The following is a 22,151-nucleotide window of genomic DNA, read 5'->3' as shown; positions in this document are numbered from 1 at the left end:
CATTACCATTTTTCTCTTGGCAAAGACAACACTTGCTCCAGTCAGTTGTAAATTTAGGCAGTCCTGGATGTATATTTGCCATTTTGATTTTGATTAATCAAGATTTCACAGTGTGATGATGTGTATTTATTGCAACAAGGCCGAGGGGTTATCCTTTTACAACCATTATGCACAATAAGGTATGGGATACAACTAGGTTCGACAATAACTTATACAATCTACACCTAGCCCGATCGTTCATCCAGTATCATTTAAGTCCTGTGCGATCTGTACACCATCTGGGTAAGTCCATGAATAGGTCAGCTTAGCCCCGGTGTCGGTGCCGACAGTGTGCCCTGGCTGTGCATTGACATCCGCTCTGTTGAGCTGCTACATTACCCCCCCACCACCACCACCACCACCACCACCACACACACACACACACACACACACACACACTACACCTCTAACAATACTAAGCTATACACTACCATCCATTTTACAAACATAACAAAAACCCTATATTTTGGCAGAATATTAGGATTCTGGGACTGATATATGGCACAAGGAAGCCAATGAGTAAGTCCATGGGTCCAAATTTAGATTCTACATAGTGAAAAGGTTATGATTTGACACCAAGATCATTACAATAGGACAACTGTATTGTATTTTATTGCGAAATGCAATATTACTGTATATTCGATGGCGGCCATCTTGAAAAAAGGCCGCCATCTTTTTTTTTTTTTTGGCACAATGGTTTTATCAAAAGAGCAACCCCTAAGGAGTATGTGTGCCAATTTTGGAGCTTGTAGCCGCAACTGAACGATTCACCTGTTTTCTGCCTGTTATTTCTCTAACTAAGATGGCAATTAACATAAACATCCTTTTGCAATGCAAGGTGTTTTTCTCTCTATGTCAGTGAGACTGGATCTCCACGGCCTACATGTATAATTAGGAGTTATTGGGCCGTATAGATACACTTTAGGGGAACCAAATCTTTGGGGAGGTTCAGATCGTTAGATTATTCCCATCTACCTCTCTCTCTTTAACCCTTCCTCAACTGCATGAGCAGTTACAGGAGAAGCTCGGTCTGTAACCAAGCATGGAATCAAGACTCTGAGAGGGAAACCTCCCAGAAAAAGCCCAAGCAACAGGAAAACATACAGAAGAAAACAAGAACAACATACAACATGCAACGTGCTCAATAGACTCTTAAAGAAGGAAGAATTCCAGTAAACCCTCAAACACTTATTTTAAATAATTCATCCACAATTAATGCTTCACTATGCAAAAAATGAATTTTGCTTGCTGGCCTAACAGCAGCAAAACAGATAATAGCAGTAAGATGGAAACCACCACACACGCTTAACATCTCCCATTGGTATCTGACTTGTCTTGATATTATCTATCTGGAAATATCTACAGCCCCAATCCATGATGCAAAACAAAATATTGTATTTTGGTATACAGGACTGTATTAGAATATTGTGATAAAGTTTTTTATTAATGCAATTAAAAAAAACAAAAATGTCATACATTCTGGATTCATTACAAATCAACTGAAATATTGCAAGCCTTTTATTATTTTAATATTGCTGATTATGGCTTACAGTTTAAGATTAAGATTCCCAGAATATTCTAATTTTTTGAGATTTGAGTTTTCTTAATCTGTAAACCATGATATAGCCATGATATATATATATATATATATATATATATATATATATATATATATATATATATATATATATATATATATATATATATATATATATATATATATATATATATATATATATGTATACACACATAAAATAATACACACACATTCCAATAAAAGGTTGTTTTTCCAGTAGATGGAAATAATATAATTTTTTGAGATAGGATATTTATATTTTCCTGGCATGAATATGGAAAATACAAAACACTGTAATATTTATGACACTGATAAGACAGATAAATGTTTCAACCCCCCAAATGTCTTATTTGTCCCTCCTTTAGGGGGGTCGAGGTTGTAATTGGGGGGGTCAAACCCCCCCAAACCTCCCGTAACTCGCACTATGGTATTAGTACAGTAGTAGTACTATGAAGTAAACAAAGTTAAAAAGGGCTAGGCACCATAAGCTCATGTATTTATCAATGGAAACTGATCGACCAAATAAACTACTTCATCATTATCATGCTTGTCTTGGAGCTCTTGGACGCTTTCCCACACCACAGAGACAGCGAGGGGAGAATCTGGTGTCTTAAACCGGCAGCAGATTGACGGAGAGATGTTTCTGACACTGAAAAATATAAAACAAAGAAAAACAAGATATTTTGGGGACAGTTTTAAACACGTCAATCAATCTTGATGGTAGAAGAACATTTGCTCAAAGTCCTCGTCCCTGTGTGTTTCTGCTCTGAATGGGTGTCGTTACACAGCTGTTGTGTATGTTTAAGTGACCAAATCATACAGGATTTAGGATGGGAGGGTGGGAGGATGGGAGGGCGGGGGCGGACGGTGCCAGGGTTTTGGCTCATATCCCGTTTGTTTAGACCCTGCTCTCGGCTCTGTGATGGTAGCAACGTAGCGGCTCACTGGCTTTAGATTGTTTGTCATTTGGCATTTCGAGTGGAACTAACAAGCCTATAAAATGGTAACGAGAGGAAGATAGGAGGAGGTGGAGGGCATCCTGAAGAGGAGAGAGACTCAGAGAGAGAGACATCCAGGGGGCCAGACTGGAGCAAATGAGAGAGAGAGTGTGAAATAGCAAGGAGGAGGGCGGGGATGGAGGAACACAAGATGGATGGGTAAGGACAAAGGGTATGTAATAAATGAGATGTGTAGGTAAGAGAGATAAGAGGGGTTTGAGTGGGAGAGACCTCATGTGAAATTGTTTGTGAGATTTAGTAACAATATCAGGTTATTTCATGCTTGCATGAATTCCCCCCCCTCCACACGCTCACTTCTTCTCTGGTTTTCACTTTGGACCCCAGTGGTGGGAAGATGATGCAGTTATGGGGGAACTGAAACACCTGTGGATCCCAGCTGTACAAGACCTACTGGCAGTCCGGTAGCCCCATAAAAACCTAATTAAATCTACTACTGCAGCTCCTTTTAGTGACCCCTGAACTGCCATGCTGGTACTGGTCGTGGAGCAGACGCTGGAACCCACCAGACGTCGCTCTTCTCTATGCTCTTTTGTGACTTCTTTTTAACACTTTTTTGTTTGTTCTGTTGTAACATCGGTGTCCCACTCTCCTGTGCTACAGTATATTTCATATTTAGGCAACAAGGGTGCAGAACATTTTTTCTAAGTTGGTAAAAGATTAAAGTTTGCTTAAAGGGGACCTATTATGGCATCAAATAACTATTTTAATCAGGCCCTGAATGTCTTAAAAACAAGCTTTTGATTGTTTTTGCTAAATAAATTAGAAATTCAGCCTCTGAGCCATGTCTTTATCTTCCCATTCTCTAACCTCATTAGATTGGCCTGATTGGCTGCCTGAATGACGCGATACACCGCTACGAAAAAATGGTGGAAGCTCCGGCCGGCGGAGTTGGTTGTGGGAGTGGTTTCACGCATCGGAGGCCAAACTATGTAAATTGTATTTTGGTTACGTAATGACGGGAGCAGAATCTTATTGGCTCGTAGATCCACATCACACTGGACGGATCATCCGGGCGGCTGTACAGACTCTGCAGAATCTGGTTGCTTTCCTCCTTCTCTGAGTTGGCAGGCTGAGGGGAGACCACTTTATATATGTTAAAGCAAGAAAAAACCTGGTTTTCATAATAGGTCCCCTTTAAAGTCAAGCTGGACATGATTGTCTTGGAAATACAGAAGACTATCAGGGCCATGCAGGAGAAAAAATATTTGAGAGGGGAAGATTTTTTTGTATTATGCACTTCGAGAAAAAAGTTGAAATGTCGAGTTAATGTTGAAGTAAAATTTCGAGAAAAAAGTCGAAATGTCGAGATTAATGTTGAAACACAATTTCAAGAATAAAAAAAAAATCAGACAATTTCGAGAAAAAAGTCAAAATTTCGTGAATGAAGTCGAAATTTCGAGAATTATTCACAAAATTTTGACTTTTTTCTCAACGTTTCGACTTTTTTCTCGAAATTTTACTTCAACATTATTCTCGACATTTTGACTTTTTTCTCGACATTTCGACTTTTTTCTCGAAGTGCATAATGAAAAAACAATCCTCCTCTAAAATATTATTTTTATTTTTCTCCTGCATAGCCCTAATACTCTTCCGTATGGAAATGTAGGCTCTGACCTCAGCAACGGAGACGGTGACACCAGTGTTCAGGAGCTTCGTTCTCATCTACATCTACATCTACCTCCAGTTTCACATTTAGATGGATGTTTATATATCTAGGTTTGGTCAAGTGTGGCCTGTTTGTGGTATACATAGTGAGTTGGTTGCACAGCAACGTAAACTTCAGGTTTGAGACAGTGTTCAGTTTTTGGAGAGCGGTGACGTCTCACCCGGTGTCCTGACATGGACGTCCTGGCTGCTCAGTCACAAATAGACTCAAAGACGCTTGGCAGTTCTGTCAAGCCTGAACTGTTAGACATGGGCTGAGGATTTGCTTTGTGCCTTTAAGGGTCATTTTGACTGACCGTCAGAGGAGGAAACTGCTCCACCATGGACGGAAAGATGCCTTGACACTTTGAGATTACTTTCTTTCCTTTTCCAGCCGTATACAGATTGATTGATTTTAAGTCTTTAGGGATCTACACTTCGTAACACCTTGTTCACATCAGCAGATGCTTCTAATGAACAGCAAATTTACATTTTTGACCCTCCTATCAGTCAAAATAGAACCTGAAACACAGCTTGAAATTCATCTCACAACGGTGAGATGAAACTAATTGGAGTCAATGCAAACCACCATCTCCAGTCATTCAAAGCCTTGACTCTCACTAGCTATGATTCTTTAATTATTAGCTGCTGTGAATGCTTAACAGGTACGTTCAGTAAAGATGAAAAATCATAATTATGGGCTGTCAGTTTTGTCACATTGTGTTTGAGTTGTTGCTACTAAGATTCCCCTCCTGTTCCAGCGGTTCACAGTTGACTGGTTGCAGCTGCAGTATTGTAATGAAAAGCTTTCTCTGGGATATGTTGGCATAACAGAGGAAGTCTTGTAGGGTTGCCTCCATGAGACGAAGACATGCACAAACAGGGTGAATTTAGGGGAATAAAACCAGGAAAACAGGTGGAATTGTGCAGCAGCTCAAAGTAATGACTCTACTCTTATCGGCCTAAGTTACCAGACTTATAATACAGTGCTGTGTAGGTGGAATTTACCCTTGAAATGTTCAGATCTGCTCCTCCTCCACTCGCCTTCAGTTAATGAGTTTGTGGATAAATTATGAGTATTATTGATACCACTGCTCCTACCAAGGTGAAGGTGATCAATGCTAAAAAGAAACCTCCCTGGAGAAATGCTGCACAGGTCGGAGATGAAAGAAGAGAGTTGAAGAGCTGAATGCAGGTGGAAAACTAAATCACAGGTTCATTATGACGTCTATAAAGAGAGACTGAGCATATAAATCAGAGCTGGACCAAGAGACCAGAGTCCTCACTAAGACCAGAGTCCTCACTAAGACCAGGAGACCAGAGTCCTCACTAAGACCAGGAGACCAGAGTCCTCACTAAGACCAGGAGACCAGAGTCCTCACTGAGACCAGGAGACCAGAGTCCTCACTAAGACCAAGAGACCAGAGTCCTCACTAAGACCTAGTGACCCAAGTCCTCACTGAGACCTAGAGACCAGAGTCCTCACTAAAACCTAGAGACCAGAGTCCTCACTAAGACCTAGAGACCAGAGTCCTCACTAAGACCTAGAGACCAGAGTCCTCACTAAGACCTAGAGACCAGAGTCCTCACTAAGACCAGGAGACCAGAGTCCTCACTAAGACCAGGAGACCAGAGTCCTCACTAAGACCAGGAGACCAGAGTCCTCACTGAGACCAAGAGACCAGAGTCCTCACTGAGACCAAGAGACCAGAGTCCTCACTGAGACCAAGAGGCCAGCCAGTGTTCAGCTTTTATGCTCCTCACCTGTGGAACAAATTCCCAGAATGCATCACGGTTGCCGAGACTCACAGTTGCTTTAAAGGAGCATGAGGCAGGATTGAGGCAGGATTTATGAAAATAATTTGTATACGTTTTAAGTTTTCTAGTAATAATGTCAGATGAAGCGTTCCAAACTAAAAAGAATGATTCCTCTAGTGTATCTCTCCGTTGCCTTGAACAGGCTGTGTGCTGCAAAATGTGCTGCAATTGTGACCGGAATTTCCCGCGCTGGGCTGCAGATGTGACGTCAAATGACACTGCATGTGCGTTCTCACCGTTCTCCCGTGCCGGCTTCACTGTTGGCTGCAGTACCCCTGCCGTCATGGCAGGGTGGCGCTAGAGAGTCTCCTTTCTTAAAAGGAGCCTCATGCTCCTTTAAGTCAGTGGTCTTCAACCCCTCAGGACCACCTGTCCTGCATGTTTTGGATGTTTCCCGTCCTCAGATCACCTGATTCTAATTAACGGTCCTCATTAGCTTGTTATCAAGCTCTGTTGTTGACACAGCTCCTTGTATCACGGTGCGCTGAAGCAGGGTAGCATCTAAAACATGCAGGACAGGGGGTCCCGAGGACCAGGGCTGAAGACCACTGCTTTAAGTCAAGGTTGAAAACCTTTTATTTATTGCTGCATTTCAGTAATCTCCCACAATGCACTGCAACCTTTATTTCTTGTATCTCACTTGTTTAATTCTTTTTAAATGTCTGTATTTAATTCTGCTTTTAAACTCTTACTTTTTAATGCATTTTCATTTTTTTTATGTAAAGCACTTTGAACTGTCTTGTACATGAAATGTGCTGTACAAATAAACCTGCCACTCTTTGCCTTGCCTTGCCCTACCTTGCCCTGCCTTGCCCTGCAATGCCCTACCTTGCCTTGCCTTTCCCTACCTTGCCTTGCCTTTCCCTACCTTGCCTTGCCTTTCCCTACCTTGCCTTGCCTTTCCCTACCTTGCCTTGCCTTTCCCTACCTTGCCTTTCCCTACCTTGCCTTGCCTTTCCCTACCTTGCCTTGCCTTTCCCTGCCCTGCCTTGACCTGCCTTGCCCTACCTTGCCTTTCCCTACCTTGCCTTGCCTTGCCCTACCTTGCCTTGCCTTTCCCTGCCCTGCTTTGACCTGCCTTGCCCTACCTTGACTTGCCTTTCCCTGCCCTGCCTTGCCTTGCCGTGCCCTACCTTGACCTGCCTTGCCTTGTCTTGCCCTGCCTTGCCTTGCCTTGTCTTGCCTTGCTGTGATTTCACAGATACAAAGTGGAAAAGGCTCCAACTCCAGCCGTGAGTAAGACAGAAACCTTTTCCATGTGAAACGTTGTATGTTGTGAAAGCTCAGACGTTCTTGTTCCATGACGGCATGTAAACCTTCCAGTCCTCATCTGACCTTGCAGAATATGAGGTTGATCTCTAAAGCAAGACATATTAGTTGCAGTGTGAATTCTTTAGAATAAGAGTCCAGACAACGACAAACAGAGCTGCAAGTAGCTGCCCCAGCATTGTTGGGCAATGTCTCGCCAGGTCCCAACCTCGCACGGGCACAATTGACCCTTTGTCAAGCCCCGGCCCTGTTGCTAGGTCAGACAAAACTGTCATCTCTCCCGTCAACTTCCATTGTAAAAACAGGGTTTTACATCACTTCATTTCTAATTATTCTACCAAAGAAAATCAACAGCAACTAGATATAAATAAAAAAGGACACAGGTACCTTGGAGTGAGTTTAAAAAATAGAGGCGAAAACGAGATATTTTGATATTTTGACATAGCTTTATCCAAAGCAGACATTTTTCATTATTTACCATTGGTTTTGGGATGAAATGTATTCCTGTGATTCTCTCTGGGTAGCGGGTGTCACTTTTACAAGATCTTCCAACACGTTTAAGTGTTTTTATATACTTCCATGTTTGTATTTAAGATGTTTTTTTTCCCTTTTTTAAAATTGTATTTTATTATGAACCAATTTTTATTTATTTTTTAACCTGTGGAGCTGCCGTATTGTAAAGCACTGAGATTTCTATCTGTGAGAAGTTACATGGATCAACCTTGCTGACTGAATGACTCCTGATTGGCTTCATTGCAGGGAACAGTTTTGTCTGTATGCATCATTTACGGGAACTATCATGTACCTTGTCTCTGCACAAGTCTCACGCATGCAGCACATACAGTGAGCAGGCAGTAACAGTGCTCCTGTAATATTCAGTTTAACGTAGGACTTCTGTCGGGCTGTGTGATCCGAAGAATAATCAGGAAGCTATTTCATGGATCAATGACAGATCTACCGCAGGGTGCAAATAGCTGAAAAAGACTGTTGTGATACGGACCTAACATACTGTTATGTCATGCTAGTGGCGGCCTGGATATACCCAGCTGGTCTCCGCAGGAGGGCCCCCCTTATGAGCCAGGTCCTGGTCAAGGTTTCTTGCTCTTAAAGGGGAGTTTTTGACTTGAAGGTTTTTCTCCTGCTAGGGGAGTGAAAGATCCACGTGTTCGTTTGTCTGGTGCACCATAAGAAAACCAGTGAAGGGAATCAAATGTTAACAAGCTTTTATTATATCATGCACAAGGAGGTACACTTTTCTCCAACCACAGAGGTAGGAGAGAAATGCACACTGTGGTCATCTATACAGTCGTATTTATACTGAAAAGGGAGGTGTTTTGTACTTTATAGGAGTCGATATTGAACCTTATCTGTTGAACCTTACCTGGGAGGCCAACTGCAGGGAAAGAAAACCTAAACATGTCACACACTTTCAACTATATATTTTCTGTTGTTACTAGGGCTGTCAGTTTAGCACGTTAATTAGATTAATTAATTACACTGCTAATTAACACGTTATGAAAATTAATGCAATTAATTATGAGTGGCAAAATGCACAAGCATCTTAAATGTGTCCCATTGAGGGAGCCGTAGTTCACTTGGCAGTAACAGGTCACTTCCCTCCTGCTGCTGGTCAAACTAACAAAGCAGTGACAGACCTGGACGACTCAGGGGAGACTCAGCAAATCTTTGCTGGGTCTTTGAACGGCAAGTTTATGTATAGAAAGAAAGAAGACGGGACTATCAACAAGAACGCGGTGATTTGTATATTTAAAAAAAAAAAAATTCCTCTCACCGCCACCGGAGCTGCTCCAGCCTGAATTATCATTGAAACGCTAAACATGTCCGGACAAGTTCCACTGTAAACGTTACAGGTACCAGTACTAGCGGGAGCTCACTTCACCAACCCACGCTTGCAGAATCTGGGAAACGAATGAGCAAAGCCACAACAGAAAAACTGACAAACTCAATGGCAAAGTGGGTTGCTGCTGATTGCAGGACAATTTCAATCGCGGAAGACGATCAAGGAGGAATGGTGTCCTGACCAAACCGTATTAAAACCACTCCCTGTCAGGGTTTGACACTTCCCCCCAGTGTTTGTAACTTTCAGTTCTGTCTTGCCCCGCCTGTGTCCCATCTGCCCTGATTGTGTCCACACCTGTGTCTCGTCTTGTCTCGTTATCCCCTCAGTATATCTTGTCTTGTCATTCCTTGGTTCCCTGTCGGTCCGTTCTGTTCTCTCCTCCATGTCTCCTTGTAGTTTTTGTCTTGATCCTGGTTTTTGTGTTTTTTGATCCTGCTCTGCAGCGCCTTGTTTTTGCCTTTTTATGGATTAAATCCTTTTTGTTTTTGAGAACTCCTGACTCCAGCCTCCCTCTGTCTCCTGCACTTGGGTCCTTTAAAAACCTAACCCTGACAGAACGGACCGACCAACATGGACCCAGCGGGAGGGTTTATTACTCTTTTTGAGTTCTTCCGCCGAGAGGCAGAGAAAAATGGGGACCCCTTTCTGGGAACCTGCCAGGCTCGAGGCGGGCCCGGGGGTTCTCAGCCCCAGGGGAAGCGACGGCGTCAGCGCCAGCCCCAGCCTGTTCCGGTGGGGGCCCTGGACGCACCTCTTCCTGTTCCCGAGGTGGTCCTGGACGCATTCCAGCCTGTTCCCCCCTTCTGGGGAACACGCCTGGCTCGAGGCGGGCCCGGGGGTTCTCAGCCCCAGGGGAAGCGACGGCGCCAGCGCCAGCCCCAGCCTGTTCCTGCTCCAGCGGTGGTTCTGGACGCATCGCCCCCTGTTCCTGCTCCAGCGGTGGTCCTGGACGCATCGCCCCCTGTTCCTGCTCCAGCGGTGGTCCTGGACGCATCGCCCCCTGTTCCTGCTCCAGCGGTGGTCCTGGACGCATCGCCCCCTGTTCCTGCTCCAGCGGTGGTCCTGGACGCATCGCTCCCTGTTCCTGCTCCAGCGGTGGTCCTGGACGCATCGCTCCCTGTTCCTGCTCTAGCGGTGGTCCTGGACGCATCGCTCCCTGTTCCTGCTCTAGCGGTGGTCCTGGACGCATCGCTCCCTGTTCCTGCTCTAGCGGTGGTCCTGGACGCATCGACCCCTGTTCCTGCTCCAGCTCCGAGGACCCGTGCCCCCCCTCAGCCAGCTCCGAGGACCCGTGCCCCCCCTCAGCCAGCTCCGAGGACCCGTGCCCCCCCTCAGCCAGCTCCTAGGACCCGTGCCCCCCCTCAGCCAGCTCCGAGGACCCGTGCCCCCCCTCAGCCAGCTCCTAGGACCCGTGCCCCCCCTCAGCCAGCTCCGAGGACCCGTGTTCCCCCCCAGCCCGCCCTGGATGTGGACTGTGGGGACATCTGGGATCTGTCCCTTGAGGGGGGGCCAGCGCCCCGGACCCGGGTACCCCCGCAGCCGGCACCTCGGACCCGGGTACCCCCGCAGCCGGCACCTCGGACCCGGTTACCCCCGCAGCCTGCACCTCGGACCCGGGTACCCCCGCAGCCGGCACCTCGGACCCGGGTACCCCCGCAGCCAGCGCCACGGACCCGGGTCCCCACTCGGGCAGCTCCGGGGATCCTCTGCCCCCCGACGCCGGCTCCCCGCATCCTGTCTGCTCCTGTTCCGGTTCCCCGCATCCTGTCTGCTCCTGTTCCGGTTCCCCGCATCCTGTCTGCTCCTGTTCCGGTTCCCCGCATCCTGTCTGCTCCTGTTCCGGTTCCCCGCATCCTGTCTGCTCCTGTTCCGGTTCCCCGCATCCTGTCTGCTCCTGTTCCGGTTCCCCGCATCCTGTCTGCTCCTGTTCCGGTTCCCCGTATCCTGTCTGCTCCTATTCCGGTTCCCCGCATCCTGTCTGCTCCTGTTCCGGTTCCCCGCATCCTGTCTGCTCCTGTTCCGGTTCCCCGCCTCCTGTCAGCCCCGACTCCGGCTCCCCGCCTCCTGTCAGCCCCGACTCCGGATCCTGAGGCGGTCCCGCAGCCCTCTGTGCCTGAGGCGGTCCCGCAGCCCTCTGTGCCTGAGGCGGTCCCGCAGCCCTCTGTGCCTGAGGCGGTCCCGCAGCCCTCTGTTCCTGAGGCGGTCCCGCAGCCCTCTGTTCCTGAGGCGGTCCCGCAGCCCTCTGTTCCTGAGGCGGTCCCGCAGCCCTCGGTTCCTGAGGCGGTCCCGCAGCCCTCGGTTCCTGAGGCGGTCCCGCAGCCCTCGGTTCCTGAGGCGGTCCCGCAGCCCTCGGTTCCTGAGGCGGTCCCAGAGCCCCGTCAGGTTCCCGAGCCCCGTCAGGTTCCCGAGCCCCGTCAGGTTCCCGAGCCCTGTCAAGTCCCCGAGCCACGCCAAGAATCCCCGTCACGCCCCCCGCCAAGACCCAGGCCTAGGCCTCGGGGACGCCCCCCCGAGCGGTCTCGCTGGTCTGCCCGGTCCCGAGGTCGACCCCCGGAACTTTGGCCGTGTGTGGCCTGGGCCCTCCTCCAGGCCCCCTCCGCCCACCCTGGGTTAGGACTCTGGGGACATCTGGGATCTGTCCCTTGAGGGGGGGGTACTGTCAGGGTTTGACACTTCCCCCCAGTGTTTGTAACTTTCAGTTCTGTCTTGCCCCGCCTGTGTCCCATCTGCCCTGATTGTGTCCACACCTGTGTCTCGTCTTGTCTCGTTATCCCCTCAGTATATCTTGTCTTGTCATTCCTTGGTTCCCTGTCGGTCCGTACTGTTCTCTCCTCCATGTCTCCTTGTAGTTTTTGTCTTGATCCTGGTTTTTGTGTTTTTTGATCCTGCTCTGCAGCGCCTTGTTTTTGCCTTTTTATGGATTAAATCCTTTTTGTTTTTGAGAACTCCTGACTCCAGCCTCCCTCTGTCTCCTGCACTTGGGTCCTTTAAAAACCTAACCCTGACACTCCCCGAGGCCAACATGCACAGATGCACAACCAACTGAACAGGAATATATATATTTTTTTGAATTTCATTTATGAAACACACTTCACCCATAAAAATGTGGATTTCAAATCTTCTCTTCTTAGTGTATTCAATTGATTAGTCATGCACTGCAATTTTGTAATGTCCTAGAATTTGAATTCTTTATTGGGGGACCTTTAGCAGATATGAGATTAAAATGCGATTAATTACATTAATTAATTATAAAGCCTGTAATTAATTAGATTCATCTTTTTAATCGCCTGACCGCACTAGTTGTTACCTATAATCCGATATGCCAACCCAGCAAAGATCTACAACAACCAAAACCCAGTGAAAAACAGAATGGGACCCATCAATCTTAAACATCCGTTCCTCTTCACCGTCCTCACCTAAAGAAGAACTCAGATAATCAGTCTGGTCATAAAAACAGCAGGTGGTCCTGCACTGAGAGCAAACATCAGAGCACAATCTTATAGAAAAACCCCTCATAACTTTAACAATTTCATGAAATCCTAACAGGAGTCCTTCTCTAATATTTGTTCAGGGTCATGTTCTGGGTCTCCACTCAACTCAATCTCAACTAAATCTTTATTGATAAAGTACAGTTTAAAACAACCCAGGTTGACCAAAGTGCTGTACGGTTAAAAAACAACTGAATAGAAGGCATATATTACAAAGATAAAATAAATAGAATAAGATGGGTACAAAATACAAGAATACAATGAAATAAAAAAAGTTTAAAATAATAAAAAATTTAAATAAGTTTGAATTAAAATTTCGCCAGAATCCACTAAAACTAATCACCTCCTAAAAGTGGCTCGGAATGATTTGTATTGTAGCAGATGCTATATTTATAAAGATTAATTGAAATGAGTATACAAATGAGTATATCACTTAGCCACTGTTACTGATGGAGGCTCTTACTTTTAAATAACTAGATGAACTTAAATATAAATGTTCATCACTATTAGCAGCATTTATTTAAAATTTGGCAATAATCTATTTAAGTAACTCTTAAATTCAAGTCAATTTAAAATACTTAATTAATCCCCGAAGGCTTACTCCAAATCCTGCTTTCAAGCCTTTTTAAATTAATGGTGTAATTTGGGTGCAATTTATGCCATTTCTTCGGCCGCTTCTTGCCGAACCGTAACGTGCACCCAGGTGTGTTATACATCAATATGTGCGTCAAGATTCTGCCACGATGCGCATATTACTTTTCTCAGTCAAAAGCGTTACTGTGGCGACGTTAGACGCCAAAAAGCGCGCCCTCCCTTCATCTGATTGGTCCATATTTAATAGTTCCTACTTTCTGCTATATTTGACATAAAGAGTCGTGGGTGGTGTCATCGGACTCGGTTTTGAGTCCTTGAACATAATTGGTGCAAATTAGCCCCGCCCCTTCTTCTGATTGGTCGATTTTTGATAGATCCTACTTTCTGCCATAACTTTTGAATGGTTTGACATAAAGACTCGTGGGTGGTGTCATCGGACATGGTTTTGCGTCCTTGAACATAATTGGTGCACATTAGCCCCGTTCCTTCATCTGATTGGTCGATATCTGATTGTTCTTACTTTCTGCCATAACTTTTGAATGGTTTGATATAGAGAGTAGTGGGTGGTTTCATCCGCTAAATGTCCAGGTCTGAAGAATCTACATCAAGTCATACAAGCTTCCACTGCAGCCTGAACGTGCACAAGGGTGGAGGACCGTTCATCACTGCTTGCAGCTTTAATAATTTAATTGCAATTGTATTTGGGTAATTGCAGTCTTGGTCCATAGCTGTGTCTTAAAAACCTTCTGCCAGTTTTTACTGCTGTCGACCCTGTGACCACAAATGTCCAGTGACAATAGCTTCTTTTTTTTTTGTTTTTTTCATTTCATTTCATTTATTCCGTTCATGGTATATCTTCTTACAATGTTGTACATAATTCCAAGAAGTACACATTATCACCATGACGAAAAGGAGCAGGAAGAAGAAAACTTATGTTACCTGCCCCTCTCTGTAAATACAATTACATTTACTTGCTGAACACCTATCTATCTATACATATATAAACAAGAAAACAAACAAAAATACCACTCTTCTATTTATTTTTTCCCTCTTTCTCCTTCTTCTTTTTTGTAGGCACTTATCTTTTCCTTTTTAAACATTTTCTTAAGCTGACCCAAACTTGTGCAGCTTTTCAGTTCTTCACTTCACATACTGGTCACCTGCTTGTTGCATCGTTAAAAAGTGGAGTATCAACACTGTTACTCCAGACATACAGTACAAAGGACACATGAACCAGCTGTTGCACCATTAACTGGGAGAATAGCCACATTTTTCCATTTGCAGGCAGTAGAGCATGGACAGAAGAATACTCAAGCTTTTTCAAATGGCTTTGGAGCCTGGAACCAAACAGAAGCTCCAGTTGGTAAAGCTTGTGAGGTCCTATCTTTGTGAGGCATGCTTCACGTCAACAGTTCGGGGCGGCAGTAGCTCAGGTGGTAGAGCGGGTCGTCCAATGATCAGAAGGTCGGAGGTTCAAATCCCGCTCTATCCCAGTTGCTGTCGTAGTGTCCTTGGGCAAGACACCTTGCCCCGTGTGAATGTGTATGAATGTGTATGAATGTTGGTGGTGGTCGGAGGGGCCGTTTGGCGCGGAATGGCAGCCACGCTTCCGTCAGTCTGCCCCAGGGCAGCTGTGGCTACACATGTAGCTTACCACCACCAGTGAGAATGTGTATGGATGAATAATGATCTAAGTGTAGCACTTTGAGATTCATTGAATGGAAAGTGCGTTACAAGTTAAATCCATTATTATTATTATTATTATTCTTGTAAAGAAGAGCACCAGGACATGGGGAGACAATCATTAGGACTTCTCTCCCCTCCGTTCACCTAAGTGATGCATGTCACAAGCCAGAAACATCATCAGTGACTCCTCCCATCGGAGGACCGCGCCGTGTCCTTGATGACCTCTGGGAAGAGGTTCTTCAGCCTTCGGTGCAGGACCAGCACGTTTGGAAGGAGCTTTTTTTCTCCAGGTCATCAGACTGTTCGGCTCTACATAAGACATGCCACTCATTCTGGACACTAAGTGGGGAACAATGTCTCCTGTGCAGACTCTCATACCATCCAACCTATGATCACACAACTCTTTTGTTACTCCCCAAGCTACATTTACTAAGTTACTTGGTCATTGGTTATAGTCTTGTACTTTAATATCTACAGTACTGAGTTCTGTGTTCACTTGAAAAACCGCGAGTTAAATACACTCACCGGTCACTTTATTAGGTACACCTGTCCAAATGCTCGTCAACACAAATTTCTAATCAGCCAATCAAATGGCAGCAACTCAATGCATGTAGGCATGTGGACATGGTCAAGACAATCAAACCGAGCATCAGAATGGGGAAGAAAAGTGATTCAAGTGACTTCGAACCTGGCATGGTTGTTGGTGCCAGAATAGCTAGTCCGAATGTTTCAGAAACTGCTGATCTATCCCAGTTGAATCTATGCCATGAAGAATTGAGGCGGTTTTGAAAGCAAAGGGGGGTCCAACCCGGTAATAGCCATATATATGTATGTATATATGTGTTGTCGTGCCACAGTAAGTAAAGTAAATTATTTAACAAATTGAATTATCAAAATGACTTCATCAAAACGGGGCACCACCTGATGTAATCAGGAAAACGATAACTAAACAGCAAAAATCAGTCTCAAGGTAAATTATTATCCCATGAAGGATTGAGACGGTTCTGAAGACAAATGGGGGTCCAACCCGGTCCAACCCGGTAATAGCCAGTGAGAGTAGATAGAAAGATAGATAGAAAAATAGACCCAAACTATGCAGTGTACATCAGCATTAATGAATGTACTTTATTTTGTGTTTTGTTCATTTCCTGACTGAAGCACGCCTGAGGTGTCTGGTCAGAGGTTGGAAAGCAGTGCAGGCTCCTCAATAGACCAAGTCATTTGTGATGGAGGTGCTGATCCACAGGTGTGTGCAAATCAAAGATGCTAGTCTTTACAAAAATGTATTAATATACCCTTTTGTTGTGCATTTCAGACATTTGGACGGTTATGAGAGTTCTGGGATTTACATGTGGCTAATATTGCTGTGAGGGCAGCACGTTCTGCAGCTTGAACCACGTGAAATAACTGAATATTAGCTCAGTAATTACATAACTGTCAGTCTTTTGGTGTCCCAGCTGATGCTTCTCACAGATGAAGAGATTTTGTGTTATGTCTCAATCAGCTTTACTGAGCATTCGCTCACCAAAACATGCTTCCCCATGCTGGATCCAGCCCAGTGAGCTGCTCTCCTCCGACCCCAGTCCTGCGCTTATCTGCTGAAAACTGGGTTGGTTCAGTTGCACGGAGGAGAAGGCAGTTTCCCACCCAGAGTGGCATTTCACGCTCAAATTTCTAATTAGGCTGCGTCCTGAGATGAAACCAATATGAGTAGCAGTCATTGTGGTTTGTTCCCAACAGTCAGCTTTTGTCACATGTTTAACATGTTTATTCATGTGAAACAAGTAATAAATGGTGAATGAAGCTTGACCGATGCTAGGGCTGAACAGCTAGACACATTCAGTCACATAACTTTCACTGTGTGAAGTAATACGTACAGCCCTATTATTTTACACATAAAACATAAACAGCACGTGGCCATGAAAACAAACTCTCACTGCATCATTTCAGTCCACCAAAGCCTGCAAAGCTGGAGCTGAAGTCAAAACGCCCGTGTGCTTGGTCTCTCTGTCTAAAAAGGGCACCGTCTTTGCTGTTAAAGGGGGAGTGTATACAAATGAATCACCCCAAAGTATCTCAACACAAAGTTCTTTAGTTCCTCTTAAGATACAATAAGATAAGATAACATAAGATAAGATAAGATTGCCCTTCACTTTGTGCAGCAGCAGTACACTCAACACACACATGCAGCGAAAGGGTAAAAAAGTAAAACATATAATAATTACAAAATATAAACAGTATATACAGGACTGTCTCAGAAATTTAGAATATTGTGATAAAGTCCTTTATTTTCTGTAAAGCAAAAATGTCATACATTCTGGATTCATTACAAATCAACTGAAATATCTCAAGCCTTTTATTATTTTAATATTGCTGATCATGGCTTACAGCTTAAGAAAACTCAAATATCCTATCTCAAAAAATTAGAATATTCTGGGAATCTTAATCTTAAACTGTTTGTTGTGTGGTGGGTGAAGTCGGCAGAACGTGCTGCCCTCACAGCAATATTAGCCACATGTAAATCCCAGAACGGGTCTCCCTCCTCGGCTGTCAGTGTCTCACAACCACCAAATGTTTTTTTCTGTTTGATGATACTCATCAAAATATTATATAAAGTTTACAGATATATCGTTTCTGAAAGTACATGACTTAAACTGACGTGTGAATCCCTTTCTCTGCTACCCACAAGTCTTTTCTAAACTGACACTAAATGCACATAAACGCAAAATCAAATAAGAGTTGATTTAGTTTCACAGATAAAAACACAAGTTTGCTTTGAGCTTTTTTAATGTTGCTGAGCCTGCAAAGAACAGAATTAGTATGGTTGTATGGCATAAAAATGAACTTTTTCTCATTCATACATTTTTATTTGGAGCTTTTTTTTAAACATTTGTCAGGATGTGGTTGGAGTAGGACCCAGATGCAGGAGACCAGAAGACAGGAGTTCCAAGAAGGTGATTTATTTGTCAAAACAAAACCAAAAACGCTGCTGAGCAGGATGTAAATAACAAGAATCAACAAGAATCAAACACTACAAAAACCAGGGCAGGAAACACGGAGGAACAAAAAGTACGGACCAACAGGGAGCAGGGGAAAGACAAGACCAGATATACAGAAGAGTTAACGAGACACAGGTGCAGACAATCAGAGCAGATGGGAATCAGGAACGTCAAACAAGAACTCAAACACAAAGGCCGTTTCCGAACTCGCATACTGTACTACTAGTATGTACTGATTTTGCCAAAATGTAGTAAGTAGTATGCTGTATGTGAACAGAAGAAAATCTGCAGTGTGTGAAAAATACCCGGATGTTTTACTGATTTGGAAAAAATCCGCAGCTGCATCAGACCAGTCTACGGTCGTTTTCGAATTCAGACACTACCGCACTACATGCTACATACTGCAAAGTATGCACTGAATACTGCCTACTGAATGAAGGATTCAGTACGCTGCTCCAGCAGACCGTTCACACAGCAGTGTGCTACAGTGTATCCCAGAATGCATCTCGCACCAAAACGTCAGCGAAAGCTGAGATTTAAAAGCAGAGTAGAAGCTGTTGTAATACCAGCTGTAGCGCTGTTAATATCTATGCCACAACATTATTACGTTTTAACATCTTTTCAGGCGTAAGAGTAACCGTTTAGTTTAGTAGCAAGTTTCTCCAAATAACGCCTGTTAAGAAATTTGATCCGATGTTCCGGGGATCAAAAGAGCCGCCGGTCCGGCCGCATCAGCCGCTCATGGCCGGAGAACAGACGCGATCGCCGGGTCAACCCGCGCTGTCGTCCCGGGGAGAAACTGCAGCTCTGTGGAGCATCACCGCTGGCTGAAATAAATCATTTAGGAAAATAAATGTTAGTTTAATAGATGAAGTCACGTTAGTTTGTCTGACTATAAAGTGAAGCTTCAAGATTTCACTGGAGCCCCAGAAGCAGCGCCGCTGATCTGTCGGCACATCAAGGCTGTCACAATTCTAATAAATGTATTAAAATGAACACATCAGTTAATCGAATTTCATTTTATTACATGTCATTAAGCAACATATGTTTGGGTTTTTATTTAGTGCACCTCTACGTACTTGGTATAAAACATAATAAAATAATGAATAATTAATTAATTAATTAATATCACGTGCACAGTAGGGGTACAGACTATAAAGGAGTGACAACAGACAGAGGAGACAGGTGAGAGAGACGAGAGAGTAGCGACAACAGACAGTACAGAGACAAGAGAGAGACAAGAGAAGAGAGAAATGTCAGACCACAATGTGGCCCTAAGGAGGCGCAGGTGGCGATACAGGTTGGCCATCCTTTGTGCACATGTGTCCCATGTAAGTATATCAAACTTTCTTTAAGGGTTAATCTCATTAGGGCTAAGTAAAGCAGTAAACTCCAAAGCTAACAGCCAAATACTGTCAGATAAGTCAGTAAATAATATTCTGTGACAAACAACTTTGTTAGAGAACAGTTTATTGGAAAAGGTGAACTCCAAAAGTATAGTTATAAAGTAAAAACACAGAAGAGAAAGTTAATTAAACACACTGCCCCCACTCCAACAGCAAGCTCGTCGAGGGCAGTATTCGCAGCTGAATGCTGAGACCCCAGTGATGCGCCTCTACCTGGGAGAGGGAGAGCTGCAGAGAGACTTCCGCCTGTCAAGGCAGAGTGTGGGGGCCCTCATCCAGTCCCTCGGCTACAACAAGGAGCACGGCTGGGGAAAACACATTGAAGTGGGCATTTACTTATATTGGCTGGCCAGTGCCACCTCCTACAGGGTGGTGTCGGAGGCCTTCGACGTGCCCACGACCACAGTGTTTGATATTGTGCATCGTGTGGCTAAAAACATGATGGCTATACTTAAGAGGGTCATCCATTTCCCTGCTGAGGATGAGCTGGTGGGGATAGGGGAAGGCTTCGCCCGCCTGGCTGGCTCCCGGGCCTTCAGCCATGTAGCTGGCAGCATCGACGGCACCCACATCCGGATCAAGCCACCTGCAGCAAACAAGGTCGACTATCTGAATAGGTACCCTGCATACGAATTACCCACTTCACAAAGATAAAATTGCCTGCTCTAATTCCATACCAATGTCAACAAGTGACCACATTTTCTTTTTTGGATCAGGAAACTTTTCCACTCGATCCAGCTGCAGGTGGTCTGTGATCACAGAGGACGCTTCATAAACATCTTCACAGGTATGGAAGGAAATCAGTATTGTATCAACAGGTCGATGCAATGTTGATTACATTCAGATAGTATTGTATCTAGTGTATGTATGTAATATACTAGTATTCAGATTTGAATAGTATTTACATCACATCCATTATCTAGGGTGTTATTCCCAAATATATTCAATCATCATGTACTGTATGAGTTACTAACATGACAAGCTATGTATCTCAGTGATTTATGTGTCAGGCATGCATCAGGCATCTAACATAATCAATTGTTCAATGTGCCAACTAAAAATAAACATTTAAGAGGCAATCCTGCAAGTAGTGATTTTCTTCTTTGTAACAATGATTATTTACAGGTCTACCTGGTGCAGTGCACGACGCACGGGTCTTGCGGTGGAGCTCGCTGTACTACAAGCGGCTCTACCCACCTCCTGGCTGGATCCTCATTGGGGATGGGGGATATCCCTGCCTGACAGCACCGATAGCCCTGATGACCCCGTACAGGGAGCCGGTGCAGAATCCGGTGCAGGCCAGATACAATCGCCACCATTCCAAGGCCAGATGTGTGGTGGAGAGGGCGATTGGCATGATGAAGAACCGGTGGCGCAGCATCTTCTTCAAGGCTCTCGAGGTAAAAGAAAATACAAGAGAGCATAAGATGTCTGTAAATGTCCCTACTTACAGAGTGGCTGGGCAGTGAAGCTGTACAGTATAAGGATGAACATTTTGAGTGTTTGAATGTTGGTGCTTGTTGGTGTTTGTATTGTCTGCGACAGACTGTGAAGACAAATTCCCCCATGGGACAATAAAGGCTATCTATCTAATTAACAAGGATTGATTGATTGAAATGACTGAGGATTAATAACGTGCAGTTACATGACACATCTCTTTATTCCTATAGGTTAAACCTACTTTTGTGCCGCTGGTGGTGTCCTCATGTGCCTTCCTGCACAATATATGCATCAGCAACGGTGACATGGTGGAGCCAGATGAGGATGTCCCGGAAGATGACGGGGACGACCAGCCAGAGGACCAAAGGCCTGGGGAAAACCTCCGGAACAGGATGGCTGCAGAGATTTCTGCTCCTGGTGCTGCCATTCCTGCACTGCAGGAGCATGACTATATTGGTCATGTTTCTGCAAACAATTAAATAAAAAAAGAATTGTTCTATCGTTTGACATTTCTTGTTCACAGTTCCTGCAACATCTGTTCTTTTGTGTCATGTCTGTTCTTTTGTGTCCCTGCAATATCTGTTCTTCTTTGATTACAAGGTTCAGAGCACAAACCACACTTCAATTGCTTGTATTTCTTTATTATTTTTTTTTTATTATTTTTTTCATCAATCATTTTTTCAACATTTTCTCAAACATTTCCATCAACTGTTTCTGTCTCCTCTCCTCCCTTTCTGCATTTTCCTTCTCCCTCCTCTCCTCCCTTTCTGCATTTTCTTTCTCCCTCCTCTCAATCCACTCTCTCCATTCTCTCTCCCTCTTCTCCTCTCTGTCCATCCTCTCCCTCTCCATCCTCTCCTGCCTGTCCATCCTCTCCCTCTCCATTTTCTCCTCCCTCTCCATCCTCTCTCTCTCCATCAGCCGTTGTCTTCCCACTGCATTTTCCTCTCTCTCCTCATCCTTCTCTGCCATTCTTTCAAAAAGCCGGACCATGTCCGGCTCCCTCCTCCTCTTGGCAGGGGGACCATCCTCATCAACCTGGGGGGGTTCGCTGGTTGAGGGAGAAGAGACCACCATCACATCCTGGTTGGATGAGTCGATGGTAACCGGGGGCATAATGCTCGGCCCCTGGCCCAGTGACTCATCCATAAGGGTGTACCACTTCCAGGATGCAGCAGTGGCCTCTCCTCCCTCAGTGCTTACCCCTGTCCTCGGGGCCTTGAGCTCCTACACACACACACACACACACAAAGAAACAAACTGGCAACTGCATCTGTAGTTATGTTTTTCCAGCTCAGTAGCATATGGGTAA

At 44.8% G+C, this 22,151-nt stretch overlaps 1 protein-coding gene across 1 annotated transcript; it reads left to right on the top strand.

The window, feature by feature from the left end:
• The first annotated feature begins 19,600 nt into the window (after positions 1 to 19,600).
• LOC133447414 (putative nuclease HARBI1) lies at positions 19,601 to 21,318 on the top strand. The gene is made up of 4 exons (XM_061726085.1): positions 19,601 to 20,016; positions 20,116 to 20,186; positions 20,525 to 20,799; positions 21,070 to 21,318. Exons 1-4 carry the CDS (start codon positions 19,601 to 19,603, stop codon positions 21,316 to 21,318), a joined length of 1,011 nt encoding a protein of 336 aa, XP_061582069.1.
• Positions 21,319 to 22,151: the final 833 nt, after the last annotated feature.

The sequence above is a fragment of the Cololabis saira genome, chromosome 7 (genome assembly GCF_033807715.1).
Source record: "Cololabis saira isolate AMF1-May2022 chromosome 7, fColSai1.1, whole genome shotgun sequence".
NCBI classification, from domain to species: Eukaryota; Metazoa; Chordata; class Actinopteri; order Beloniformes; family Belonidae; genus Cololabis; species Cololabis saira.
This window is presented reverse-complemented; position numbering and strand designations above follow the sequence as displayed.